This window comes from Amyelois transitella, chromosome 11 (assembly GCF_032362555.1).
Source record: "Amyelois transitella isolate CPQ chromosome 11, ilAmyTran1.1, whole genome shotgun sequence".
Lineage (NCBI taxonomy): Eukaryota > Metazoa > Arthropoda > Insecta > Lepidoptera > Pyralidae > Amyelois > Amyelois transitella.
The window spans coordinates 8,381,465-8,409,287 of NC_083514.1; the positions used below are offsets into that span (position 1 = coordinate 8,381,465).

The 27,823-nt window shown below is 35.0% G+C and overlaps 1 protein-coding gene across 2 annotated transcripts in view; it reads right to left on the bottom strand.

Moving 5' to 3' along the window:
- LOC106141380 (tyrosine-protein phosphatase Lar) overlaps nucleotides 1-27,823 on the bottom strand; it is a 365,581-nt gene that overhangs the window by 42,932 nt on the left and 294,826 nt on the right. For both annotated transcript variants that reach the window (XM_060946413.1, XM_060946412.1), the window contains exon 6: nucleotides 1,234-1,428. In XM_060946413.1, the coding sequence (XP_060802396.1) occupies nucleotides 1,234-1,428 (195 nt within the window). The remainder of the gene's footprint in view (nucleotides 1-1,233; nucleotides 1,429-27,823) is intronic.

A 27,823-nucleotide genomic window follows, 5' to 3' on the forward strand; every position in this document is an offset into this window, starting at 1 on the left:
AAAGATGAGAAAGAGAGAGTGAGACATATGTTTTGAAACATTAAAATTCTAATGTTTTAGATGATTAAATTCCTTTAACTACTAATGTTTCTTGACAGGACCTTTCCATAAATTAGTGATCTTTGTTGGGACTTAACACAAGTTGTTAGAAGGATCAACGGTACAGATAGCTAAGCCAGGTAAGATCGTAATTACAGGGCGCAATCGACTGTGAAGATTTCTATCAGGTGTGGGGACTAATGTTGTCCTAGGGGTGTACTTTATATTGTAAAGTCGGTTAAGAGTCGTTTAATTTTATTAAAACACTCATTTATTTGTAAATTCCCTGGAGCCTTGTTGTGGGTATTTCGAGATAAATAGGGTACTTAATCAGTCTGCATAATCTTGTTCTTTTTTTAATCCTGCTGCGTTCTCCCGGAGGACCCAGGGTCCGCCTATGACCATGTCTTCAAGAATTGCGATTATAAAAGTAGAGGGATGGAAGAAAAGCCAAAGGCGCACCCCTGGCTTCTCACAAGAATTCTTCAGAATGTTTTTCAATAGAATAATTTACTTTATTAATTAAATTTAAAGATGTAACTTAATACATTCTTCGGGGAAATGGAGGTACTAATAGCTATTTGATATTGCTCATGAAAATCTTAGTAACTGGAATGTAGTCAATTGGCAAGACGCCACGGAGCCAGGCCAGAAACACGCTGAGTGGCCTGAACATAGGCAATCACTTTGTAATTGAAGAATCTTTAAGAAACTTTCACACATACATCGTACATATGGAAATTTTAGATATTTTCTTAGAAACAGTACCTTTTATTGGAATGAATCAAAACGACAGTATAATGTAGTATGTATGTTATTTGTTTAGTATACTCTGTAGCCTAAAAGACAATAGGACCAAATCACTTTGTCGCGTAACGATGTGGTGATAATTTTCGAAATGGTACAAACTATCGTATACATAAGAATTCGGATTAAATAAGTATTAATTTAGTATAAGATAATGGTAAGTACTGGTGAATGCGTAGTCGCACTGATGGTACACAATCTTCAGTCACCATATCATTCTTATGTTATTTACACAGCTTTACCACTGCACAGAGAGGCGACACATCACTCCTGTAGTTTTAAAATACCCTATGGCATATCTAATGTCTTATTTTAGTACGATTTCTATGACGTTACCAATTTTCCTCTTTCTTAAAGACAAATAATAAACTTACAAAAAACACTTACCATGCATCTTATCATTGAGCAGCGCGTATCTCGGATTAGAGGCGACATCTAGCGGCAAAGAGTTGAACAGCCACTTGACCTTCGGCGTGGGGTTGCCAGTAGCTTGGCACGGCAGCGTGGCGGTGTGGCCAACTTCTACTACCATGGTAGTTGGTGGAGGCGCGATGCTCGGGAAACCAGGCGGGACTTTGTCAGCTGGAAAGACAATGCTGGATTAGTATGTAAATAAAAATATTGTGATTATTTTGACAGAGACTAATAAACGTCTGAGATAGCAGTCAACATTGTCTATAAAAAATAATAGAAGTCAAAACAAAAGCTCCTCTTCTCGCGCAAGTAAATTGTGAAGGCGATGAGCTAGTAACATATCACTATTAAGCCTCAATTCTATTATTAAGCCATTAAGCAAAAACTGGTCTTGTGTCTATTGTCTCTTATCTATCCCATACGGGATAAAGACAAAACCCGCTTTATAATGATAACGGAAACGAATATATGTATTCAGTTTTTACAGCACACATAGGAATCGTTTCAATACGTGGAGTTTTATACAAATCCCTGCAAGATAAAAGTCACATTCACCATCCTGTAAGATTCCCCATAATCTCAAAGGGACTATTCATTCCCACGCTCAGGTAAAGATATCGAAATTAATGCCCTTTCACCATCTAATTCCGAGTCAAATCCAGGCCAGAATACCCCGTTGGAGATCTTAAAATGCCCGTAAAATTTCAAATAGTGAAATGTTAATTTGCTAAATGAAATTCTCCCCGCTTTTCGGGAAAACTGAACGAAATTTGATTAAGTTAAGGCTGACATTATTTCTTGGAGATTCGCGTTCTTGGTTTGAAGTTTGTTGGGTCCGTCTTATGGCTATGCTATGTATCCATACATGTAATGATTTTTTTTATTACGAAGAAAAACTATATTGGTTTATTAAATTTCATAATCATTTTGGTCAAGCCTCTTGTCCAGTTGCTTTACTTATTATATTTTTGTCACACTAGAGTCTTCTTCAAATATATTTGTAAAGTTTGAGACCTAACATTAACATTGATGACCAAAGCCGATTTCACGTGTGTCGTAATCTTTCTTGACAGTTTAAAAAAACTGTACTAAATTGATTTCCTAACCCAATTATTGAAGTTCTACGTACAAGCAAATATATATATGTATATATATAAAGTAGCCGGCGTAGTAGGCACGTCTGTCTGTCTTGTGGCATTCAAATTGGTAACTTTCCCCTTTTAAAGTAGGTTTAGATGAGAAGATTGCTTTGTGAACTTTTGGATGCTTCGAAATTCATTGCCTTGTAAAACTCCTCGATTAATTGAATAAACGGGCTGGTCTGTTTAGAAATTAGCCAATTTGGAGGCAACTCAATGCAATAGCATTTCCTCTGTTTTATTACCTTACTGGAATTGAAATAGAGACTGAATTCGAATGCCAAATAAGAAACGTTTGGAGTAATTAAGAGTGATTAAATTAAATATATAATGGAATAATAAAGTAAGTATTTGAATAAATTTTCAAGTTTTAAGACTTACTTAGAGGAACGTTTTTAAGTAAAAATGAATGGTTTTATATAATCAGATAATCCTTTGACTTCGTTGTTATAATTATAAGAATTTTGTTTCGGATTTTGTTCATTACATTGAATAATCTTCTACTTTTCATTCATTATGTTTAATTATACATAGGTACAATCACATTTTTATCCCTTGGGTGTATTATCCCGTGGGTAGATTAAACCAATAGTCTTGAAAAGTTAAAGGCTACGTTCAGCTGTATGGCATGATCGAATTAAGATTCAAGATTCAAAAAGTAGCAGGTTGTAGGCGATATTATATATATATATATATATCGCCTACAAGAAGAATCCCAAGTTCAGGAGCCTTATAAGTTAAATCTATACTAATATTGATAATATAAAGCTGAAGAGTTTGTTTGTTTGAATGCGCTAATCTTAGAACTACTGGTTCAAATTGAAAAATTCTTAGTTTTTTTTATGTTTCATGGATTTTTTATCGCGGAAGACTTTAGGATTTTTATCATCACGCTGCAACTATAAAGCAGCGAAGAAATAATGGAAAATGTGAAATAAAACGTGGAAGTCGCGGGCACAGCTAGTTTATTGATAATTACCAGTTTTTAACGTATCTACCCCTACGACTGAATATTGATGTTATGATATATTTACGTCGCTGTAATGGCCGCTAGCTGGTATAACAACGTAATTGGGTAATAGTGAAACTCGAGGGCGCTTGTTACACATATATTTCAAGATTCCCTTTGGGCTCCACATTAATAATAATTACATCGGCCTACATCGGTCCGACCGTTACGAATACTATTTGGGTAGGAAGCGGTAGGCAATGGGCAGAAAATAAGTAGGTATTAGTATTAATAGATAGGTAGCTAGGCGTGGACACATTAACAATTGATTACCCTAATTTAGATTACAAGTTCGAAAAGCCTGTCTAGTGAGTCGTGGCACAATAAAGCACGCGGCAAATCGAAAATCATTTAGTTTTTAACACTAAATGTACCATGATATATCAATTGAATGCAGTCTGACTACTGAGTTTTTTTTACGAAAAACGTTTGGTGATAATCAAAGTATGAAGATGGATTTTGTGCATTGTATACAGTGATAACGACTGAAAGAAATTTGCGAATTTCTTGTGCAATAAATCTAGACTTATATGGCTACTATTAATTATTTGTCTGTAAAGAATGCGCATACAATACGCATAATCTATTTACTATAGAACGAACAGGGCTTCGCCTACAAAATCATGACAAAGGCAAATTTCCGTTCTTGCAGGAATTAATGCACTTCTAAACCACTTAAGGAATATACCATTTATTTGTTTGTTTGTTTGTAATATCTTTATTGCGTAAAAATTTACACAGTAACAAGAAATAGTACATAGTTATAAAAGCAACAAATCACTTGCAATGGCGGACTTATCCCATAATTAATCCCATTTAATAGGTTAATATAACATTTGATTTGGGGTTTGCGTTTATACACGATGAATACTCTGTTGGTTAAAATTTTATCGGAATAAACATAGTTCATGACTCTTTTCCTCTCTTCATACAAGCTTGTCGGTTTCGGGTACTCTTGACCTGATTGATATTTAGCTAGGACGTAATTCGAAGTCAAATTCCGATTAAACGTGATAGTCTACATCAGCGATCTTAGGGGTAAGGTCGGTCGCTTCAAGAACCAGAATTGTATCGAATCAGCGTCATGGCGATCGATCCGATGTACTCAAACAATTTTATCGTGTACAAAATCCGATTATCGTAGATTGTTTTTGCTATGTCGCTGAAGATCCCCAAGTTATGGGCTTGCCTTGGACAAGATGTGGGATATAAGTGATAAGAAACGAGCGATTTTGTTTTTAATTGCCGTGTGGTTTCCAGCATCTTAGAATAGAACCACTCCATATCTAGCCCATGGATATCGTAAGAGACGACTTAGGGATAGGTTTATTACATAGGCACTTCTTGTTATAAGTTTCGTTTTGGTTAAATAAGTAATAGATAATAAGTAACAGAAGTTTAGGTGTTTAGGCACGGCAAACATTTGAAATATCATATTCTGAAATATTTAAGAAAACGTAAAGTTTGCCTTTGATTTTTTAGACATCGGTATGTTGTGCCATAGGTATTATTCGTTTGTGACTTGTACCACACGGCAAGTTTTGAGACAACGCCGTGTTGATGTGATATGATGTGACTTCGTTCAGATACATTATGGACGCGGCCAAATTGGAAGCTGTGCGGGCTGACTTTATACCTACTTCAAAAACAAAGAAGTGTTATGTTTAGGTTATTTTATATTTATTCATTTCTACATACATACATATGGTCACGTCTATATACCTTGCGGGGTAGACAGAGCCAGCAATCTTGAAATAACTGAATGCCCACGTTCAGCTTTTTGGCTTAATGATAAAATTGAGATTCAAGTAGTAACAGGTTGCTAACCCATCGCTTAAAAAAGAATCCCAAGTTTGTAAGCCTATCCCTTAGTCGCCTTTTACGACATCCATAGGAAAGAGATGGAGTAGTCCTATTATTTTTTTATATTGGTGCTAGGAACCACACGGCACTACGGTCTAAATAAAAACAATAATAATATTCGCCATTCCAAACTCAAAATAAAGCAAAACCCCAAAGTTCAGGTTTCACAATAAAATTCTTTCACTTATGCATTTCGAACTTTTTAAAAGGTATCTCTACCGTTCGAATTTCAGTCTTATCATCTACATTATAAAATTGAAAATCGTTTGTCAGATGCATCGCAGCGGGGGCGTACCTTCATAAATTTATTGCAAACTTGATATTAATTACGAGCAGGCCGGTACCGCAGAATTGTTATATATCGTTATATTCTTTGTTCGCCGCTATCTGATACCGCCGCTCCTTGGGATTTTGGCTATTTCTATTTTTATTTTTTCACAAGGGTTACAAAAACCTCTACAGGTTATAAAAAAAGAGGGATACACAAAAAATAAAGACACTACATCGGGCTATCTTTTCAATTTTTACTTAACGTATCTATTAATGTCTTACTATGTATTAAGTTGCATTCAATAACAAATGAGACTGTTTTTTAAATAATAAAATATCATTCTGATAAACTTTTAATACCTTTTTTTCGGGACTTTGGTAAAGGCTGCCTTTTTGAACTAAATAGTCCTAAGGACGCGGAGTAGTAGGAGAGTAGATAAGCCCTATGAAACCCATTTCAAGGCTAAAGATATCGCACTAGGGTTATCATGGCCTTTTATAAAATGTGGGCAATATATTCTGTACTAAATTTAATTTATTTATCCTATAATGTAGCTTTCGAATGGTAAAAGAATTTTTGAAATCGATAATAGTGATAAGCCACCTCAAATATACAAAGTCACAAACGCTTACTTCTTTATAATATTAGTATAGATTAGGATTTATAATTCATATAATTAGGATTTGTAATATGAATTAATTTGTCACTGCTATTTAGGTAATAGCTAGTTATAAAATCATTTATTCATTCATACAATCACGTCTAAATCCCCTGTGAGGTCATGAAAGACTGATAGGCAACGTTTAGCTGTTACGCTATATGATAGAATTGATATTCAATTAGTGACAGGTTGCTAGTCCATCGCCTAAAAGTTAAAAAGTTAAGTTAAAAAACTCAAACTTCAAGTAAGCCTCAAATTTCATTGTACTTATTTATTTGTGTACACAATATTACATACAGGAGCATTTAATACAGTAATTCTAGTACAAAGGAGCTACTTATTGCAAAAGAAATCTCTTTCAGTAGACCCATGAGAGGAGGGATGAATTTTGGAGCGGTATGGCGATTGCATAAATATCGTTCGTTGTATGAAACTGCTTTTAATATCAGGTCTTGATCCGTTTTGGGATACACATATTCATTCAGTCAATAATTAGCAATATGTTTTTTATAATTAGTAACATTTTGGGCAAGTCAAGAGTACCCCATACCGACCAGCTTGCAAGAAGAGACTTATTAATGTGAACACAGTGAAAAAAAATTACACAACATGCAAAATTTCAAATTCTAGACCCATCCATCCATCAATCCATATGATCACGTCTATATCCCTTGCGGGGGAGACAGAGTCAGCAGACTCGAAAGACTGACAGGCCACGTTCAGCTGTCAGCCTTAATTATAGACCCAGCAGTTTCATATATGAGTTTCATATGTATTTATTTATTATTCTACAATGAACCTGCAGGAAAGTGGTCGACGTTATCGTGTTTTTTTTCAAATAACACTCATTGATCATCTCAGGACCCAAACAGCTATCCGAAATAAAGTTAGCTCTCCGATACGGATGTCCATTTGAACAAATCGTATTGTAACTTTTTACGTCTCTCGGGTAATTGTGTTACGGATCCTGGACGAATTATATTGCCCGCCGATATTGATTTATCGGACTTATGTCGTGGGTAAACTGGCCAAGCCAGTGATTTTTAAACAAGCTATATATATATATAACGTGCGTCGTGTGGTTCCCGGCACCTATACAAAAAAGAATAGGACCACTCCATCTCTTTCCCATGGAAGTCGTAAAAGGCGACTAAGGGATAGGCTTACAAACTTGGGATTCTTTTTAGGGCGATGGGCTAGCAACCTGTCACTATTTGAATCTCAATTCTATCATTAAGCCAAATAGCTGAACGTGGCCATTCAGTCTTTTCAAGACTGTTGGCTCTGTCTACCCCGCAAGGGACATAGACGTGACCATATGTATGTATGTATGTATATATAACGTAAACATATTAAAGCACACTATCCCAACACCACCCGTGGATCTACCAACCTTTCAAGAAGAAGTAAACTAAAACATTGAAATGGACTAAGAAATGATACAATGAAAACGCGAACAAAAAAAAACGAGATTATTGTGTGCACTCGCAAAGTGTAATTATGCGGTAATTAGCTTACCAAACAGAATGCAAGGACGGCAGGATTTACATGCGCTTACATGCACAATTTAACTTCATTTTTCTATCCTCAAACTTAGCAGTTTAACAATATTGTTAGTAGGTGTTTTTTACCTAGCGTTAATACATTATCTTCAGGATCATAATGTCACATACTATTTGTCACGTTTCTAGAGGGGTAGGCAGAGGTTGCATATTCTCACTTGCCACGAGTTTGTTGGTTAAAAGTGCTCTTGACCTGACTTTTCACTAGAATGCCCCCGATAACATGAAAATACTTAAAATTTTTTGAAAAACTCACAACAAAATGCATCGTGGATAGTGATTAATATGTATTCTTTGCTTAAGCATGCTTATTTCATACAGAATACCAGCCATACATCTGAACATGTCATTTCAAGACTGTCGGCCCTGTCTAAGGGGCAAAGACGTGATTATATGTATGTTGATTACCTTCCCAGAAATGGGACATTTTATTCTATACATGTATGTTATTTAATAAACAATAAATCATCGCGTGTCGGCTTGCATATGCGTCCGCTGTAATTACGCGTGTAATTTGTGCTGTAATTGTTTACAAAATGGATTTAATGCTCTGTTTGATGACCCATATCATTGTCTCCATTCATTTTTTTTATTACTACTAGATTAAACCTTCGTGACATCGCTTTTGAAGGCTCTTTTAAAGCGAAAGACCCGTTACATTTCCTCCTTCCTCGGAAATCCTCTCAGCCCTAGACAATTCTAGATTCAGCGTTTGCGTTCAGTTAGTGAGCATATTTTATATACATAGAAGATACATAATTAATTATTTAAAATTGAATGCCTTAAAAAATAGCAGACGAATCTTTGAACCACAACTGAGACGTATTTATCATGGGTTTACCCATACATCCATCCGTCCATATCCATGTGAAAGTATGTTTGTTTGTCTGTCTTTCACTTCAAATCCACTGAACCGATTTCTATGTAATTTTACATACCTACATAAGTATAGTGTGGAGTACGGAGAAGGACATAGGGTAGGTTATAGATATATACTAATATACTTATATAGACTAAGTAACTATACCTAAATATAACTGTTTATACTTTTATTAAACTTCTAATAAAATATCTAAAATCGTATCGGAGTTTGCTTATTTTTATTATGGATATATTCAGAACGGTAATTTGTTCCTTAGAAATTTTTGTTATGGAATTTATGTTACAATTAACGCACAGATTGACTCCTACGTAGACAAGTTAAAATTATAACACCCATCTATTTTAAATCGAGTTTTAATTATATATTTTAAGTAACTAAACCTTTCCTACATGGATCAAAGAGTTTCTTGATAACAGACTTAATTATTTCCCTTATAAAGGCTTAGTAACGTCTTTTAATTAATATATACAAAACAGTGAGTAAAATTTAATTGATTTTCGCATTTTAGACCGCATCTTTTGCTGTGCAACCTTTTACGCGAAAAATATTTATTTTGTAAACATAAAATTTTGTTTAACTCAATATATCGGCTTACAAAAAACGACAGTGTCTTTCCCGATTACATCTTTGTATATACAAAGGGTCACATAGAAAAAGGCGACTAAGGGATAGGTTTATAAACATGGGATTCTTAACCCGTGTCTATTTGAATCTCAATTCTATCATTAAGCCTAAGCGCTAAACGTGGCCTGTTAGTTTTTCAAGGCTGCTGGCTCTGTCTTCCCCGTAAGAGATATAGACGTTACCATAGGTATATGTCACATAGAAATGTGTACTTTTGATACTAAACACTGTACATAAAAATATGATATTTTTAACATTAGTGGCGACGTCTCTACGCCACACGTCACAACAGCCAATTACACAACAACTGTCAATCATCACGAAGAAATTGACGCGCTAAACCAATAACAGCGAAGAATCTAAATCGCGCAAACAACATTTTCACGGATAGGAGCATAAATACGACCTCCGACACAACATCGTCGGAGCCGCGGTTCCCCAGGCATCACACCTAGCCTGGCGGAAGATCTTCCCTTTGGTGGCGGTCGAGCCGAATCATCTCCCGCTACACATTCGATATTTTATGTCGAGAGTGTGAAAAGACCCTTCGGCCCTTACCGAATCGTACTGTGAACAATACAGCTATTGTTTATTTACAAATACGCCCTCAATTTATCGACTGAAATTAACAGGCAAATGGAGGGGGAAATTGTTCTACTTCGCCGTTTGTTACTCAGTTATTGAATGACCTAAGAGCTTTTGTTTTCATTAAGTGCTTTGTCGAATTAAATAAGCTGAAATTTTGGTTTTGAATCAGATGTTTGGCCTTGAACTTTATTAATTTACGCTTTTGATTGTAAATTTAAACTCTAAATTGACTAGTTTGCTTTAAAAATTGTTTTTTTTGACAATCTCCTCCTTTTATCATGTTGATTAAAAAAAGATATTAAGTAACTATGTATACAGTAGAATTGAATGCAGCCAACATTTGAAAAATGTAATCAGGAGAAAGTAGATGTTACATGTCACAGAATTATAACAAAGTTTCTAATATATAATGTTCAAATTGAGTCGGAGTCTGTATATAAGTATTTTATTCTTATTGATTTTCGCCACTTATAATAACAGAACAAAAATTAAAAACATCTTGGCATCAGCATGAGTATCATGAATACTACACCAACACATAATAAAAACACATAAACAATAATGAAATTCAAAACAATCCTTGAACACCCAATTTATCACGATAAATATTTCATCAACGCCTCTCAACTTGGTCGGGTTTCGTCAATAGGCTTCTCAAATTTCCCGGGTAACCAGACGCCCGATCCCTCGTGAAGAATCACCCTGATCCTTGATCAAGTAAGACGATGCCTTTGATACGGAAGACGGGTACCTAGTTTTAGAATACGAGAATGTTTGTGCATATTTGATTGTTTCTTAAGGAATTTCGCCATGAATTAAACATACATATAAGTATATGTACATATAGTCACGTTCAGCTGTTTGGCTTATTGATAGAATTGAGATTCATATAGTCACAGGTAAAGGTCAGGTCAAAAGTACCCGAAACCGCCGAGCTTGCATGAAGAGAGTTATGAATGTGGATGAAGCGAAGGAAGTAGGTATGCAGAGATCGTGGCAAGTGGAAAGAGGTAGTCTCTGCCTACCCCTCCGGGAAAGAGGCGTGTTTTTATGTATGTATGTATAGTCACAGGTTGTGGCCCGTGGCCTAAAAGAAGAATCATCAATTTATAAGCCTATCCCTTACTCGCCTTTTGCGACATCCATTGGAAAGACACGGAGTGGTCCTATTCTTTTCTCTATTGGTGCCGGAAACCACATTAGACGCGTGTGGAATATAAATTGAGGTAATATATAAGAATAAATTATCTTATTACAGCATTAGTGGTTGTGTTTTCAGTATATGCTCCGCTAGTAAATTGATAGACTAATACGAGAGGATTAATCCAAATTAAGATGATTTTAGAGAGAATGAATCAAAATATATAAAATACTTGTATAAAATTTTCACACTTACATTTGTAAATAAGAAATGTTAAACTGACGAGTGCGCAAAAGTACAATACATCTCTCAGCTTGGACAACTGAACATGTGGACAAAAAGGCGCAAGAAATACGAGGGGGACGTTCAAAAGTGGGGAGAGATCCTGCTATCTTGTATTCTCACCTGCCGAGGAGCGTTTGAATTGAATGTGGACTTGACAAAAATGTGAGCAAGTAAGTTTTGAGTGCGATCTGGTAGCTTTATCATAACATCTTTTTGTGTAGTTGATGATAAATAGGAAGAAAGCTCTAGATCAAAGTCATACTAGAATATTTTTTTTTAGTTGTGTCCATCAACTAGTTTTCAGTAAAACAGAAAGGGACCATTTTAGGTATTCCATTTCTTATTGGGTATGTTGTAAGTAGTAAAGTAAAAACCTTTATAGCCAGTGTTGATGTCAGTACTAGCAAAGCAAATGATTTTAACAGCAAAGATCACTAAAATGCCTTAAGCAAATTATGAGCTTTGTAGCTCACATTTTAAAATAGATTCGGGAACTATTTAAAAAGTGAGAGAAATACCAAATTCTTTAAACGCAACGCGTGAACATTAACAGTCCTATCTTAAGCAAGTAAACTAAACGCTCCTTCACGGGGTCATCTCACACAATGGCCGCTTGAAATCTCAACAATAACAGAACGAGGGAGCAGTTTTAGGGCTCTTGTCAACTTAAGATTACATGATGACGAATACGTGTGCTCCGAGAAAGTCGACGTGCGCCGGAAAGCGACGCTGTTTTACATTATACCACATTTCTCATAATGGCCGGATTAAGTTACTTGCAAGATATATTTTTACCACACGTTGTAAGCGCGTGGAATCATGTTGTCATATGAATGCGGAACTGAAATGATTTGCCGTGGTTTTGGTGATTTTTTTTTTATCCAAACCAATATTATGAATTCGGAAGTAAGTTTTTTTGTTTGTTACCACTTTACGCGTTACTTACTGAACCAATCTTCCTGAAATTTCGCGTATACGCGCTTTCATTCAGGTTAACTATAGCCCCCGTGGGATTTGTGAAAAATCTGTATTCTTTTGTAGGTGGCGCTAATATCGCAAGAGCGAAACTGCGGGTAAGAGGTACTTACGAGTATTAATATTTTATTAAATGAAACGTATCATGCCGTGTGGTTCCCGGCACTAATACAAAAAATAATAGGACCACTCCATCTCTTTCCCATAGATGTCGTAAAGCGCGCGACTAAGGGATAAGCTTATAAAATTGCGATCTTTTTTTTTTAGGCGATGGGCTAGCAACCTGTCACTATTTGGATCTCAATTCCATCATTAAGTCGAGCAGCTGAATGTGGCCATTCAGTCTTTTCGGGACTATTGGCTCTGTCTACCCCGTAAGCGATATAGACGTGACTATATGTATGTATGTATGAAACGTATCATCCCGCTGGAGTTTGTCTCAGTTGTGTCTTTGGAGACCTAGGGTCCAATTATAACCACGATTTAGGAGTAGAAAAGTCAGGTAATGACTATGGATCATCTTACAACTGAGTTTTTAACCTTACTCATTGTTGATTTGTAAAAAATACCTTACGACGTTTGGCGTCCGCGTAAGAGCATCGTTTAGTAATAACACGAAATACATTACTCAAAAAAGAGTAATTAGGACACGGTTGCGATAGCTATTGAATCAGTGAATTACGTTTATTTATATGGGCAACTTAGTTGTTCGACCGACCACGCTCAATCTTACCTCCGTGACCATATTAATAGTAAACTTACGTAAGTTTTTGAAAAAAAATATATTTTCTTTTCAATCGAACAGAAATCCACCTAGAGTTCTATGAAATGAAATTTATTTGTTTAAAAATATTGTCACGTTACATTATGTTACGCTGTCACTCATCTATATAGACTTATTTCCGACCCTTAACTACCCTGTCTTATGAAATATTCGGATATAGCGTCAACCTAGACTAAGAATTTTGAAGATTCCATTCGGCTTACAGACTCAGCTGCTAATGGAAACACAGTACGCATGTGATCACATAAAATGTTTATGAGTTGTTAAGACTCCGCACTCCTAACTTAAGGGCCATGGATGTCGCCGTAAAGTGAGTGGAACAGAAACTTCGTAAATATACATTATGTTTTATTTTACACAGTACACCATGGATTACATATAAAGATTTGATAAAATATATGCCGTGTGGTTCCCGGCACCAATACAAAAAAAGAATAGGATGTCGTAAAAGGCGACTAAGGGATAGGCTTACATACTTGGGATTCTTTTTTAGGCGATGGGCTAGCAACCTGTCACTATTTGAATGTCAATTCTATCATCAAGCCAAATGGATGAACGTGGCCATTCAGTCCTTTCAAGAATGTTGGCTCTGTCTTCCTCGCAAGGGAACGCTGAGGCCAAACGTCGTAAGGTAGGTATTTTTTACAAAATCAACAATTAGAGTTCGGTTAAAAACTCAGTTGTAAGATGACCCATAGTCTTTACCTGACTTTTCTACTCCTAAATCGTGGTTATAATTGGATCCTAGGTCTCCAAAAACACATGAGAGACAAACTGCAGCTGGATGATACGTTTCATACATTCATACATACACATAATCACGTCTATATCCCTTGCGGGGTAGACAGAGCCTACAGCCTTGTAAAGACTGATAGACCACGTTCAGCTATTTGGCTTTAAGAAAGGATTGAGATTCAAATAGTGACAGGTTGCTAGCCCATCGCCTAAAAGATGAATCCCAGGTTTATAAGCCTACCCCTTAGTCGGCTTTTACGACATCCATGGGAAAGAGATGGAGTGGTCCTATTCTTTTTTGTATTGGTGCCGGGAACCACACGGCACATTGTCAAATGCAGATGATTATAATTATGTTGCTACCACTCGTTTTACTAAGAAATACTGTCACTATTTATAAAGCCATACAACTAAACGCAGTCTTTTTGACTCTTCAAGACTGTTGGCTCTATCTACCCCGCAAGGGATATAAATGTGACTATAAAAGATATACTTTGAAAGTATTACGTAGCATCTGTAGCGGGTCTTACCTGTATTTTTATACCTTATCGTTTGAACCGGGCTCTCTTCTTAGTACTAATTCTATGAATTATTTATTCAAACACTCAGATACGTATCATTGTTAAGGCGGAACGTGATAGGAATTTGCAAGTAATCGTTTTATCTTATTTTGTGTTTTCCTTTTTCAATAAACATGAGCTTAAATTTTATGAAAGGAGATTAGTGAAAGGAATAGCAAATGTTCAATTGAATTATTTTATGTAAATCCGACAGATAGGAATTTAAATCTTGCAAGTAGTAGAAGATTTTCGATCACAGAAACTAGAATAATATTAGTTATTATCTTTTACGCGTGGCTCCACTTCTACCTATGTGCTAAATTTCATCACAATCGGTTCAAAAGTTTTTGAGTTTATTCGTTACAAACATACAAATCTTTGCTTTATATTATTAGTGTGGATATACTGTTCCAATTAAGTTTGGTTAACTAAGTAATGTCAAAATAAAAAAAAAGGTTGGACTAAAAAATATTTGATTTCTGCTTTCACAAATCAGAGATTCGTCTTCTACCTTCCTCCTGGTGACTTTACGGCCATGAAACTGGATAAGGTGAGTCAGGTTACACGAAGCAACTCCCGTCTGACCTCCGCCACCTTTATAGGGGAACCTAACCCATATTTTATCATGGTTACACATTCAGTTGCCTGCATGTGCAGATTTCCTCACAATGTTTTCACTTACTGTAAGTGTAACAGTTAACACTCAAACCAATGTACGTGACTTAGAAAAGAGTCATTGGTACATAATCGAGGTAGGATTTGAACCTGTGTCCCGTCACGCATTTTATCCGGGCACCATAAACGTTCGACCACCGACGCTCCAGCCACCTGTTATTACTTACCATAGTATATAAAATTGTATACAGCTTTAGACCGCCAAAACACGCTTATGAAACCCTACCTCATAATACGCGAATATAAACAAGCGTACTTGCAAACAAAATAGACATTTAATTAAACATTTCCAACCGCGATCTGCATTCTCCTAATACACATTCATAACTTCGGCAATCTCGGGCGCCAGAGATGGATCCGGGCTTATTTTACGCACGCAAAATGCATAATTAACTTTATATTAACATACAGCGTATGAGCCTCCGTACACAAAACATGCGGCAAGATTAAACGGGCTCTGGCAATGGTATCTGGTGACATAACCTCTTTATGCGGAGCGTGAACATAATGCGGCCCTGTCTTACCTTAGATTCCGCACGAGATTACCTAAGGAGCCTGTTATGACGTGTGCGCGAGCAGCGCCCTTTATTTTTCTTATGTTTAAACTCGTGTCGTCTCAATAAATATCCATTTTGATGCTGTACATTTCATTGAACTGCCAAAAATTATATATTTCTGACAGAAAATCTATCTTTAAGCCTAACAGCTGAACGTGGCCCGTCTTTCAAGACTGCTGGCTTTGTCTACTCCGCAAGGGATATAGACGTGATTATATGAATGATTGAATGAAAATTATATATATTCAAACAGTTTTGTTATAAACATTTTAATAAAAACGCAGTTTTTATTCGAAAATTGATAAAGAATCTATTCTGAATTGCTCAATGTACATCTAAAATATAATAATACAAACTCATTCAGGAATTCAAAACAGACGAGCGATAAATTTAGCAAATTTTATTACTTCAGGCGTCGCCTCGAGAGTATTGCGAAATAATTATTTCGAGTGGTTCACGAAAAATAGACGAGAATTCTAGATACTCCTCACTGTAATTCCAAGAACTTCTTTATATATAACGAACGAACTTTAAATGCGAACGCATACCATTTAAATTGTTATTGTATTTCTATTCTTTGACAAATATAATAAAACAATAAAATATATCTCTCAACTTTGGCATGCATGTGCACGGATGGACTCTGTAGCGCAGCGGTAGTGCGCTTGACTGTGACACTGGAGGTCCTGGGTTCGAATTCCGGTCTTTTTCTGATGATCTGAGCCTTGGTTGTTTATCTATATAAGTATTTATTATAAAATACGAGTATAGTATCGTTGAATTTGTCTCCCGTAAAACAAGTCTCGAATTTACTTCGAGGCAAACTCAATCTATGTAATCTGTCCCGTATATATTTATTTATATACTTAAGTCCCACGCTCCACTGCTATGGTTCATGGCCTTAGGTACTTGTATTACTTACAAACCTGTGTTCCATATATATACAAAGAGATAAGGCAGGGCTTCTTCGTTAACTCGAATGGTGATACTTCACACTTTCAAGGCTTATCTATCCTTATTTATTTATTTATAATATTACCAAATCATGTACACAGAAAATATACTTATACTCAAATTAATGATAAACACAAGAAACAACATACAAAGTTTATCTTATTTCTAAAAAAATGACCATCCAATGAAAAAAACCAACAATGGTGTTGGATTGACCTTGCAAAAGATAGTATGTAGTCAAATGATAAGTAGATGACACTAACATACTGTCACCAAAACATGATTTATATATTTGTTTTTATTCTAACATCCAACACTTCTTCATTCACTTGCCATTTGGATTTGAAAAACAAAAGAAAAACGAACTAATCAACTATATATACATATAATGTGAAAACCCAGACCGTACCACAGAATATCATCGGACAGAATTGAATTACTGCTGTCCATAATGACATCTGTTACTGAGCCGAAAGACCCTCAGCCCACAGTACCTACCTAATCCTAACAACATTTGGAAATAGGCCAAAAATACTCTATCGCAAAGGAAACGTATTTACGTCATGTTTTCATAAGGGACAAGTATAACTCGATTCGTCGCGTAGGCATCAATATACCATCTCATTGCTTTTGTGCGTAACGGAATAAATTGGATAATGTAGGGCCCCTCTGTGTGATTCCTGTCAGGGTTGTCACAGATGCGAAACATACTTGGTATGGATGCAGACTTTTCAGGATTCCAGGACATTTTAAGGATCCAAAAAAAGCAGCTAATTAAATAAAATTCCAATTAATAGTATGCCGTGTGGTAATCGGCACCAATAGGAAAAGAATAGGACCTCACTATTGTTTCCCATGAAATAACGAGAAAATTAAACAACCATGTCACATATGAGGATGTGATGACATCTAAATTCACCTTATCTTGATACAAATTAGTGGAGAAGTCTTTTCTGATTACTTACTTGTGTCAGGAAAACAGGGTTGGAGTAATAAAGAATTACATTTTACTAATGACCCGGCCTAGCTAAAACAACGTATGTGTCGTCCTATTAAAAAAAAAATTCTTAACCTTCATGTCATCGATATGAAATTTTAACCATTTAAGTCAAATTTATCGTAAACATTAACCGAACAGTCTTCAATGATACCTGAACATCCAAGGCACAGTTTAATAAATACTTGACATGGCGTAATTCCCACTTAAATCCGCAACCACAAGAATTCCGTATTGAAAGATGCTGATGCATATTTCCGAATTGATTCGGATAATCCGAATATACGTACGTATCAAGCCATACAGCTGAACGTGGCCTTTTAGTATTTTCAAGAATGTTGGCTCAGTTCTATCGTCCCGCAAGGGATATAGATATAAATTTGAATGCGAATAGCATCAACCCTAGATTTCATGTCTTTTAATAATAAGTACAGTACGTATTACGTTGCTTAGCGCCGGAGGTACGTGTGTTTTGCTTTCAAACGAGTCTATTGTGTGATGAGGGTGAAATGTAAGAATTCAGGTGTTAGCCATAGTGATGATCTTGCTTAAAGATCTATTTTTGTACAGATTAGACATTGAGATATAAGATACTGACCATCTGATCTTCATTTCAATTTGTAAATAGAAAATTTTACAGTTACCTATAGGTATCGTAGTGAATTCAAGTAAATTCTATTTCCATGACAGATTTGTTCGGGAAAAATGCTACGGGCACTGTTTTTATATGATTACGAGATAAGAAAGGATTTGAAGGCATCCGAGAGTGCCACCAGCGCCTTCTAAAAGCGGAGGTGTGTTGAAAAACAAGCTTAACATTACGTACATTTGCGCGGAAAAATGTTAGGAAATTACTAACAAAATCAAATATGCTTGTTTTTATGTAGGCAGAGACGTGACTCGGCAATATTTTAGTAAGTTAAGAAAGGATACGCGCGTAATGTAATATGACGTGACGGTACGTGTGCATAATTTTTTTTTTCATATTTTCATATTCTGAGAAGAAATTCTATTGTTTAATTACCTTTGTTCCAACGTGAATGATAACCAACGTGAATGTTGTAAATAATTAATAAATTAATGTATCAAATAATAATTATCTTAATATGATCAAATTGTTTATTGTATATACTCATTATTTGGTTAAATGTTGAAAAAATCTATAAGTAAATAAAAAATGAAATTATTTATTGATTGCAAGAGCAATAAACTGTTTTTTGTAGCCTTAGGCGAAGCAAACTTCATTTTTAATATTTTGAAATATAAACTCCTCGACAAGAGTTTAGTCTTCCAAGAGAGTGGGTATATAAAAACCATAAAGATGGTTTACAAAAAATTTGGAAAGTTCGATGGGTGGTCTTATAGCAATAGCGAGTTCTATCAGCGACCCAGTAGTAAACGCAGAGTAAGTAGGTATTCACATACTGACAGATAATGAGAACACGATCGAAATCTGCTTGTTTGCTACCGCGTGACGCACAAACAATAATCAGCACACGAACGAAGCTGTTCATTAGCTTATTTGTTTCATTAAACAACACTTGATATTTACTAGGAATCGATTCCAAATTGTAAATAGAAGAAACTGTAATTCTGATTCTATTGACGAATCGATATTTCGGTTTAATTGTAACGAACAACATACATATATCGTTTTACCTACACAGGTGGAAATATGACAATGTTTTCTTTTAAACTTAATTTGGTTTTTAGGTTCGTAAGAAATTCATAAGAACCATTCGGTTCGTAGTTAAAAATGCACGTACCATTTTCTATCTCACGTAGAATTTATCTGTATAAGATTAAAAAGGAAAACAACACTAAACAAGGCTAGTACAATACTAGAATTGGAGAATAAAAGATTTTACATTTAAAATTATAATGCACGTACACAGCTAAGATTTCCCAACCGTATATTTTTCTAAAAAAAAAGTAAAGACGGAAGGTAACACAAGCTATTCTCTTTCAAGAGGACACTTCTTTTCATTACCCCTGAGACACTTTGGCACTGCACTGGATAGGTACAGTCGAGCTCACAAGCGCTGAATCAAAAGTTTCTTTACTTCCTTTTTCTTGACTACGTTCAGTCTTCTGGGAAATAATGCAGCATATTTTTTATAACTCACTGTTCTAAGTTTTACTTTGAAATTTTAATACGCTGTAAAATAGTTTTGAAAATTATGAGAACTATTATTTTAATATAAATCGTGACAGAATTCTAGTCTTCTATAACTAATAGAATAATATTAATCCAAAAATTTTGTGTATAAATATTTCACTGGTTGAATGAAATTTTGAATAACGGAGGCAGATTAATGTGTTTTCTTGTATGCATTTTCGAAAAACATTTTCTTAGTAATTGCTTCTGTCATTATCTAAATCTATTTAGCGGGTTTTTAAACACAGTCAGTTCTGAAAATATTTATTTAATAAATTTTACTGAATTGAATCTGGCTGCGAGTGTACAAAGGCGTCTGGTCCGTGAGATAGTGTTAACTAACGCGCCTCTTGAAAACGGCAAGATACTTCTTCGCTGGATGTAACTAGAGATTTTAATAAAAAGAAAATGTTTGTAGATTTTAATGATATTTTTATAATAATAAATTAATTATATTACACCTTAATTTATTTCGGTCGATTGAAAAACATAAGCATATCATTGCGAATATTGCGATGAATAAGTGTATTGTGAAATGGTAAACTCCGATAACATTTCATATGATTTAGACCTCAGTTTTTACTATTTCTATTATTCAAATTACACTACAAAATTACACATCCAAAACCGACAGCTGATTAAATAAAGATGAAGACAAAAACACAATTGCACTTGACTGTACCACTGCAGATGGACGCGAATTAATTTAAAATGTTTTCATTCGCACTCTTTGTTCTTTAATTTTAAAATGTCGGGTGTTTAGTTTTGTTGAAAAAAAGAATTTAATTCAGAAGCTGTATTTTCATACTCGACTACAACAAGCAAGGAGTTTAATGTATTCAGCGATTGTAAACGTATGTCAACGCGTTAAATTTTTATATCGATTATTATGCTACTAATATTCTAATGCAAGAGTTTGTAGGGATATGTAGATGTGAGGATGTGTTTGTTTGTTATTCTTTTACGCAAAATCTACTAAACGGATTTTGGTGTAATTCAGTGCACGGATAGAATATAACCTTGAAAGTGTATGGAAGTGTAATTTTTATCCCGAAATTCTCAAAATGAGCGAAGCCCCGGGACGCAGCTAGTATAAATATAAATAGCTATGTCTTTAGGTAGCTGTAAATGGGATGAAAACATTTTTACGATACTATCGAATATCTTAAAAAACAACCTTTTTTCGTGGTCGGATAAAGTACTGTTAAAAAGTAATTATTTGTATAAAGCTATAATTGTCTACGTATTAATTTTCGACACAATGTGTATTGTTTTTGAAAATGAATAAATATGAATATTTTTAAATTACAACATTTAAGCCAGATACAAAAATAAAATATCGAGTTATTTGATACGATACCATATTTTTCAATAATGAATGCATATTCGAATTTCATCAATGAGGGTGAACATATCCCGAACTCACCCCTAATTAAGGCTGTCGATATAAGGGAAGCATTTCCTCGAGTCCCTATTGAGTTCGAGTAGACCCTTATACAATATCTTCAACTTTAATCAACGAATTTCTATTTATTGATACATTTAGGATTGACGATTTTCATAAATCTCATCGATCGAAGTCGATATGAATTAAAAAGATGCATAAGTAAGAAAGCACACGATACTGACTATAATAATACATACATATAATCACGTCTATAACCCTTGCGGGATAGACAAAGACAATAGTCCCGGAAAGACTGATATATAAGTGATCGCTACCTTTAGCTGTTCAGATTAACTATATTATAATAAAAAATCTATTTCTTATTTTGCATGCTTGATAAAAATATATTAATGTATTATTTTTACTGCATAATATAAATACATACATACATACATAATGATCACGTCTATATCCCCAGCGGAGTAGACAGAGCCACCAGTCTTGAAAATACTGATAGGCCACGCTCAGCTGTTTGGCTTAGTGATAAAATAAATAAGGAAAAAAAATTAGGAAAGGTCATAAATTAGGATTACAAAAATAAATCGAGACCTAATAACCCTTCAAACTCTTTAAAACAACTGAAACAAACAGTATAAACTAATTACAAAGTGAAAGTGAAAGAGTCAGTCATAATTAAAAGTGTCGCAACGGTGCATTCCTGTGTTTCTTCCAGACGAGCCCCGAGAGCCCTCGAGAGACCAAACGAGGTGGGCTCGGGTCTCCAGACGAGGGCGCTCCAATTCGGATCAAATATCCTTGATTTTTTAATGAATCCAACCGAGTCAAAGAAGGAAATTATTCAGCGACGCGTTTTAGATTTTGACTCATTTTACCGCTATAATTATGGTGTACTACTAACTTTCGGTAGGGCTTCGCTCCCGTGAAAATTATCAGGAAAAGTAGCATATGTTTAGGATGATTATTAACTTGTAAATATAAGTAGTATAGATGGATGTGAAATATAGGCGTGGCGTGTATGTGAGTCGTAATTTAGGCCTAGGAGTGTTCTCAATATTGTATCTACCATCTATCCAAGAAACTAAACTATGCACTATGTATATGATATGTGAATAAAACATTACGAACCTCATCATTTGATTTATCCTCACGCTTAAAGGTTTAATGTGATTATGTATGTTCAGAATGTAAGACAGCATTAATCGCAGTTACTAAGAAAAAATTTCTTCTTTATCGATGTTACAAATTTATCGTACAAAATAATGAGCACTTTAAATATCTCTTCTTAGTAATCATATACTTGAGATCTGAGAATGGCGTTCATAAAATAATAACACAAATATATTATCGGCTTTATTCCATACAGGTTATACAGAGTCAATAATTTTAAGAAAGCGGAAGCGGTTTTTTTTTGTAACGAGCTTTTACCCGCAGTTTCGCCCGCGCGAAATTGGGCAACCTACAAAAAAAAAACATGTTGTTTTGTAGGTTGCGAATTATAGTTTTTACTGGATGGTAAAAAAAGCCTTTGTCTTTGTACCTAGGCAGAGACAACAAATAAATAAGTTTACTTTCGCATTTATCATATTAGTTGGGATTTATTTAGAAAACTACAGGAAAGTCTCTTTTGTCTAATAATATACGGCATTTGGGAACATGCAAGCCTTTTTTGCTTCATCAACATTCATCAATCTTTTCATCCAAGCTCGTCAGTTTAGTTTTTTAACCTGACTTTTTTAGAACGTCCTCAAAATGATCAAGATGCATTCGTTCGTTTATTTACAAGCCGTGACAAAAGAGAAGTACTCATAACGAATCGCATAATAAAATTAAGCTACAAATTTATCAGTGTAGCCTCAACAGGGTATCCAAACACTGTAATATATAACGGGAAGCCCCCATCAATCTACTTAATTAACTTATTGCTCTGTCCTTTCAGTTTGGGAAATAATGTCCGTAACTCTTTATTATGAGAGTTGATTAAACAAGGAAGAGAAATACTTATAGCTTCCATGTTGTAGCGGCTTATAAAATTGGGATTCTTCTTTTAGGCGATGGGCTAGCAACCTGTCACCATTTGAATCTCAATTCTATCATCAAGCCAAAAAGCTGAACGTGACCTATCAGTCTTTTCAAGACTGTTGGTTCTGTCTGTATGTATGTATGTATGTTGTAGTGCGAACGAAGATTTCCCTGATTATTAATTTACAAACCATTACAGCCTTTGAGAGAGGGAACACATAGTAAACAACACAAATGCGCAAATCTTCTTCTGGTTTATGTTCGTAAGCTTAACCTCTTATTCTTTAGTACAAGCTAGAAGATTGACAAAATCTAATTCCGAAATTTCAAGAAAATCATTCGTAAACAAACCATTGTCGTCCCACTCCACTCAACAATCTGATTTGCAATATTTGAAAATCTATGGATGGAGTACACTGCGCCGTTTTATTTGCATTCCATCGCGCCACGTTGATTTGGATTGATATTTTCCAGCATTTGCCGAATGGGATTTCGTGCGGTGTGTTATATTTATATTGTGTTTTCGATATAAACTACGACGGCTAAGAGAACGACTTTTGTTTACTTGCTTACAAATATCAACTAAAACGCTACATATAGGTAATAAATAAATATATACGTGACAAATTACACAAATTGAGTTAGCCTCGAAGTAAGTTCGATACTTATGTTATCAGATACTAACTCAACGATACTATATTTTATATCAAATAATTATATAGATAAACATCCGAGACTTAGGCAAATCAGAAAACGTTCATTTGTCATCATATCCAGGCCGGGATTCGAACCCGGGACTTCCGGGGTCACAGGCAAGCAAAATACCGCTGCGCCACAGACGCCGTTCGATACAATAGAACTAGTTATATACACAGCCTATCCCGTTGTAAATGTAGATTTCTTATGTGGTCTTCTCTTCTTACTTCTGTCTTTAGTCCCGGTTGTATCCTCACCTCTCTGGAAAGGAGCCCAGGGTATGCCTTTGACCACGGATCCTAGATTGATTTCTTATATGGTCTAGATGGGCATTATAAAAGTTTATCTGGAATGGATTTTTATTTATTTATTGTACAAAATACAAATGTACACACATTAGTAGCACAATAAGCGGACTTAATGTAAGAAGCATTATTTACCAGTCAACCATCAGGTTTTTTTCGCTTAAACATGCGGGTGTGCTCTAGTATTAGATAATTGATCTTGCAGTTTTAGGGCGTCGTTTTATTATTAAATCCTTTGATAGCAATGTTACATGCTAGCATACGTACTTTGAACCCTAGAGGTATATATTCTAAAGAGAGATGATTTTTCGTACTACGCAAGTTCTGTGGGACTCAACCTTTTTGCGTATTAATATTCTTATTTGAATCTCAATTCCACCATTAGCCATATGGCTAAACGTGGTATTTCAGTCTTTTTGACTGTTGGCCCTGACTATAAATACATACATAGGTACATATAGTCACGTCAGTTATGATAGAATTGAGATTCAAATAGTGACAGGTTGCTAGCCCAACGCCTAAAAGAAGAATCCCAAGTTCATAAGCCTATCCCTGAGTCACATTTTACGACATCCATGGGAACGAGACGGAGTGATCCAAATGGCGTAATATTTTAAATTATCCTATTAATCCGGTAGATGGCGTCGTTAAGCAGGACAGTTGCGAGTGTCAAGTTGGACATAGAGTGACGCATGGGCCCTCCGGGAAGTGCAAGGGACGGGACATTTGGGACCAACTGTCTGGCACTAAATGAATTAATTGCACTTAGATTGATGGCCACTCAATGATGTTGACAGAGGGTTCAATGCTAGTTGAATTACACTGATAAGTAGATATTGGCTATGCAAACTAGTAAATGATTAAATAATACCTTTGATGATGAAATATTTCATACATATACATATAGTCACGTAGTCCTTACGGGGTTGACAGAGACAATAGTGTTGAAAGGACTGATAGGCCACGTTCAGCTTTATGGCTTTTGGATAGTATTGAAATATTTCAAGTGTTAATTAATTGGAAAAAATTCCAAATCTTTATTTAATGAGCTGTCATCTATGCGATAATCTATTATCTGTCCTTATATCTTTTTCTGTGTGTTTGTATAACGCTTCCACGGCTAAACCGTTGGACCGATTTTTATGAAATTTTGATAAGTAACTGAGGTAAAACATAGGGTAGTACTTATTTTTGGAAATGCTAACAGGTGTGTTCACACCTGTTAGAATTTCCACTGGGCAAAAATTACATAATGAATATTCAGCTAAGTTTTTCAGTCAATAATAATTTAATAAATAGGGATACTTCTTTTATTATTTTTCAAATGTCTTGTAGAAATGTAATCACACAACCTCAAAATAAAATCTAGACAACTTTAAGTCCTATCTTAAATTCGCCTGTACTCGAAAGATATTTGCACACAGATTTTAATACGGCACAAACGTAAAGCGGACGTTTAAGCGGGTACTGGTAGCGAAATTACACTGCGCACCGGCACGAGCTGTAATCACAAACAATTTCAAAGAGAACAGTATTGCCGCGATTCGCTATATTGTTAGGTCGAGGGCTGAGTGGCGGGCGGAGAGAAACGCTATCACTTGTTACGTATGATCATATCATATAATAAAGAATATATACGTATTATCATATCATATAATAAAAAATCGGGTGCAGATTTATTTACGAATGCAACCTGACGGTGAGTGCAATGGCGATTGAGAAAAGTCTCCTTTTTTTTTGATAAATTTTGTATTTTGATCAGACCATAGCTAAATAGAGTGGACTACCAACAATAAACAGTTCAACAAAAATTAAATACATTTAGGTACTTTGGAGAGTCAACAAAAAAATATTGCTCAATACTACTAGGTACCAAACGAACTCTCTTTTGGTTCCTGCTTCATTAATATAGTCGCTTAAGCAAACCCGACGACAGTCCCACTATTTTCCAGATTGAAAAGTACCCTTCATCCTTTTTAGAAATCTTTAATATGTTTGTAGGTATGTTTGAAATTTCAAGTACTTTCAATAAGAACAAAATCTGAGAAGAGGTGAAAAAAATTGGACACAAATAATCTCAAAAAACAAAGAACATCTATAATTGGGATAGCAATACCACACAGTACTCGTGTATACACAATCTCATAAGTTTTGGAACTATTACACGAATTTTCTAATACAACTTAATAGAATAACAAAAATAAGACCAGAAATACTTTATCAGTTTACATCTTAACCCCGTGCTTACAAGCAAAAGATCTTTTAAAGTGAAAATACAGATTGCGACTTTCCATAATATGTACTCGTATATGTTGGTAATTTTGCTTTCAGAACAAACTTTGATTGAGGAAATCTCACCGCCCTTTGCTGCCTCGAGTCAAACTTAATGTCAAATATTATGCCTTAAAGTTACTTTCAGGGGGAAGTTTTCATATTATGTGTAACTAAACTGAAATATGTAGTGCGGTTACTGGTTTTTATAATACTTTCTTTTCTATGCTTGTCGCTAGAGGTGACAACAGAATTAAGTCACCTTTAACGACCCCCAGACAGAATGTAAAAAAAAATGTATATACGGGACAAATTACACAGACAATTAATACGGGACAATTTTTTTTTAATGGGAACAGAGAAGAAGTATTGAGCATATGAACCGAGTGCAACAGCCATCATCCAAATTAGGTTAGTTTTTTTTTTATATATAAAAAGAAACAGTATTAATACTTTTATAAGTTGAACCGATGTATCTGCGCAGATGTCAAATTTTTCTAGAGCGCGAAAATATTTGAGCGGTTGTGCCGTATATACCTACCTAAAATAAACTGGAACTAAGAAAAACAAAAAATAGTCAGCCTAAAAATATACCTATCTATTTTCATGACTGGTTACTTTCCCAAAAATATTTTAAGACAATACTGTAATACCAAGTAGCAATGTATCAAAGTCTTAAGGGTCCTTCATCGACTTGATTAATTTTGACAAATGATGTTTCAAATTACAAATGACGCGCTCAACGAAATAAGTTTAAAACAGAAGAATAACCTGTATAGGGCAAGAAATATCATTTATTTATGATAGGGAAAATAAATTATTTATTAACAAATCGAGGGACGTGTGCCAACTTCAACCCGTGAAGAAGAACATAATTTAGAAAAGAGTCATTGAGTGGTTCGCGAATCATCTAGATCGTGGAAAGATTCGAATTCGAATTCGAGCTTTTACAACTCTGTACATCAGTCTTTTTTATTCGGGCACCTTAAAAGAATATAATAGATTTATTCTCAAAATTGGATACAAGGTTACCTTTCACATCACTCAAATCTAAAAATATCTACTACCAAAACAACAAAACAGAAAATGATGCAGTGTAATTTGTTCCGGACGTCAATTTACAAATACTGATCTCTTTTATCTAAATCGTGGATGAGTACATTGTTAACATTAAAAATATGAATGAATAAAAAACTAATGATTTAATACGAATATTTTGTCAAATCGTAATCGTCGCTTTGTAACTACACATCTGAGCTTATTAACTTCATTTGAAATTAAACTACACATTTTTTTTTACAAAAATAGTAAAATCATACGAAGCGCTACATGAAAATATTCGATATTTTCCGTTGACACGGGAGCACAAGATCCTTTGTGCATTAATTAGCGAGCAATCGGTGAACCTCAGTTTACATTGCTACAAGCGGTTCGAGCAAATAT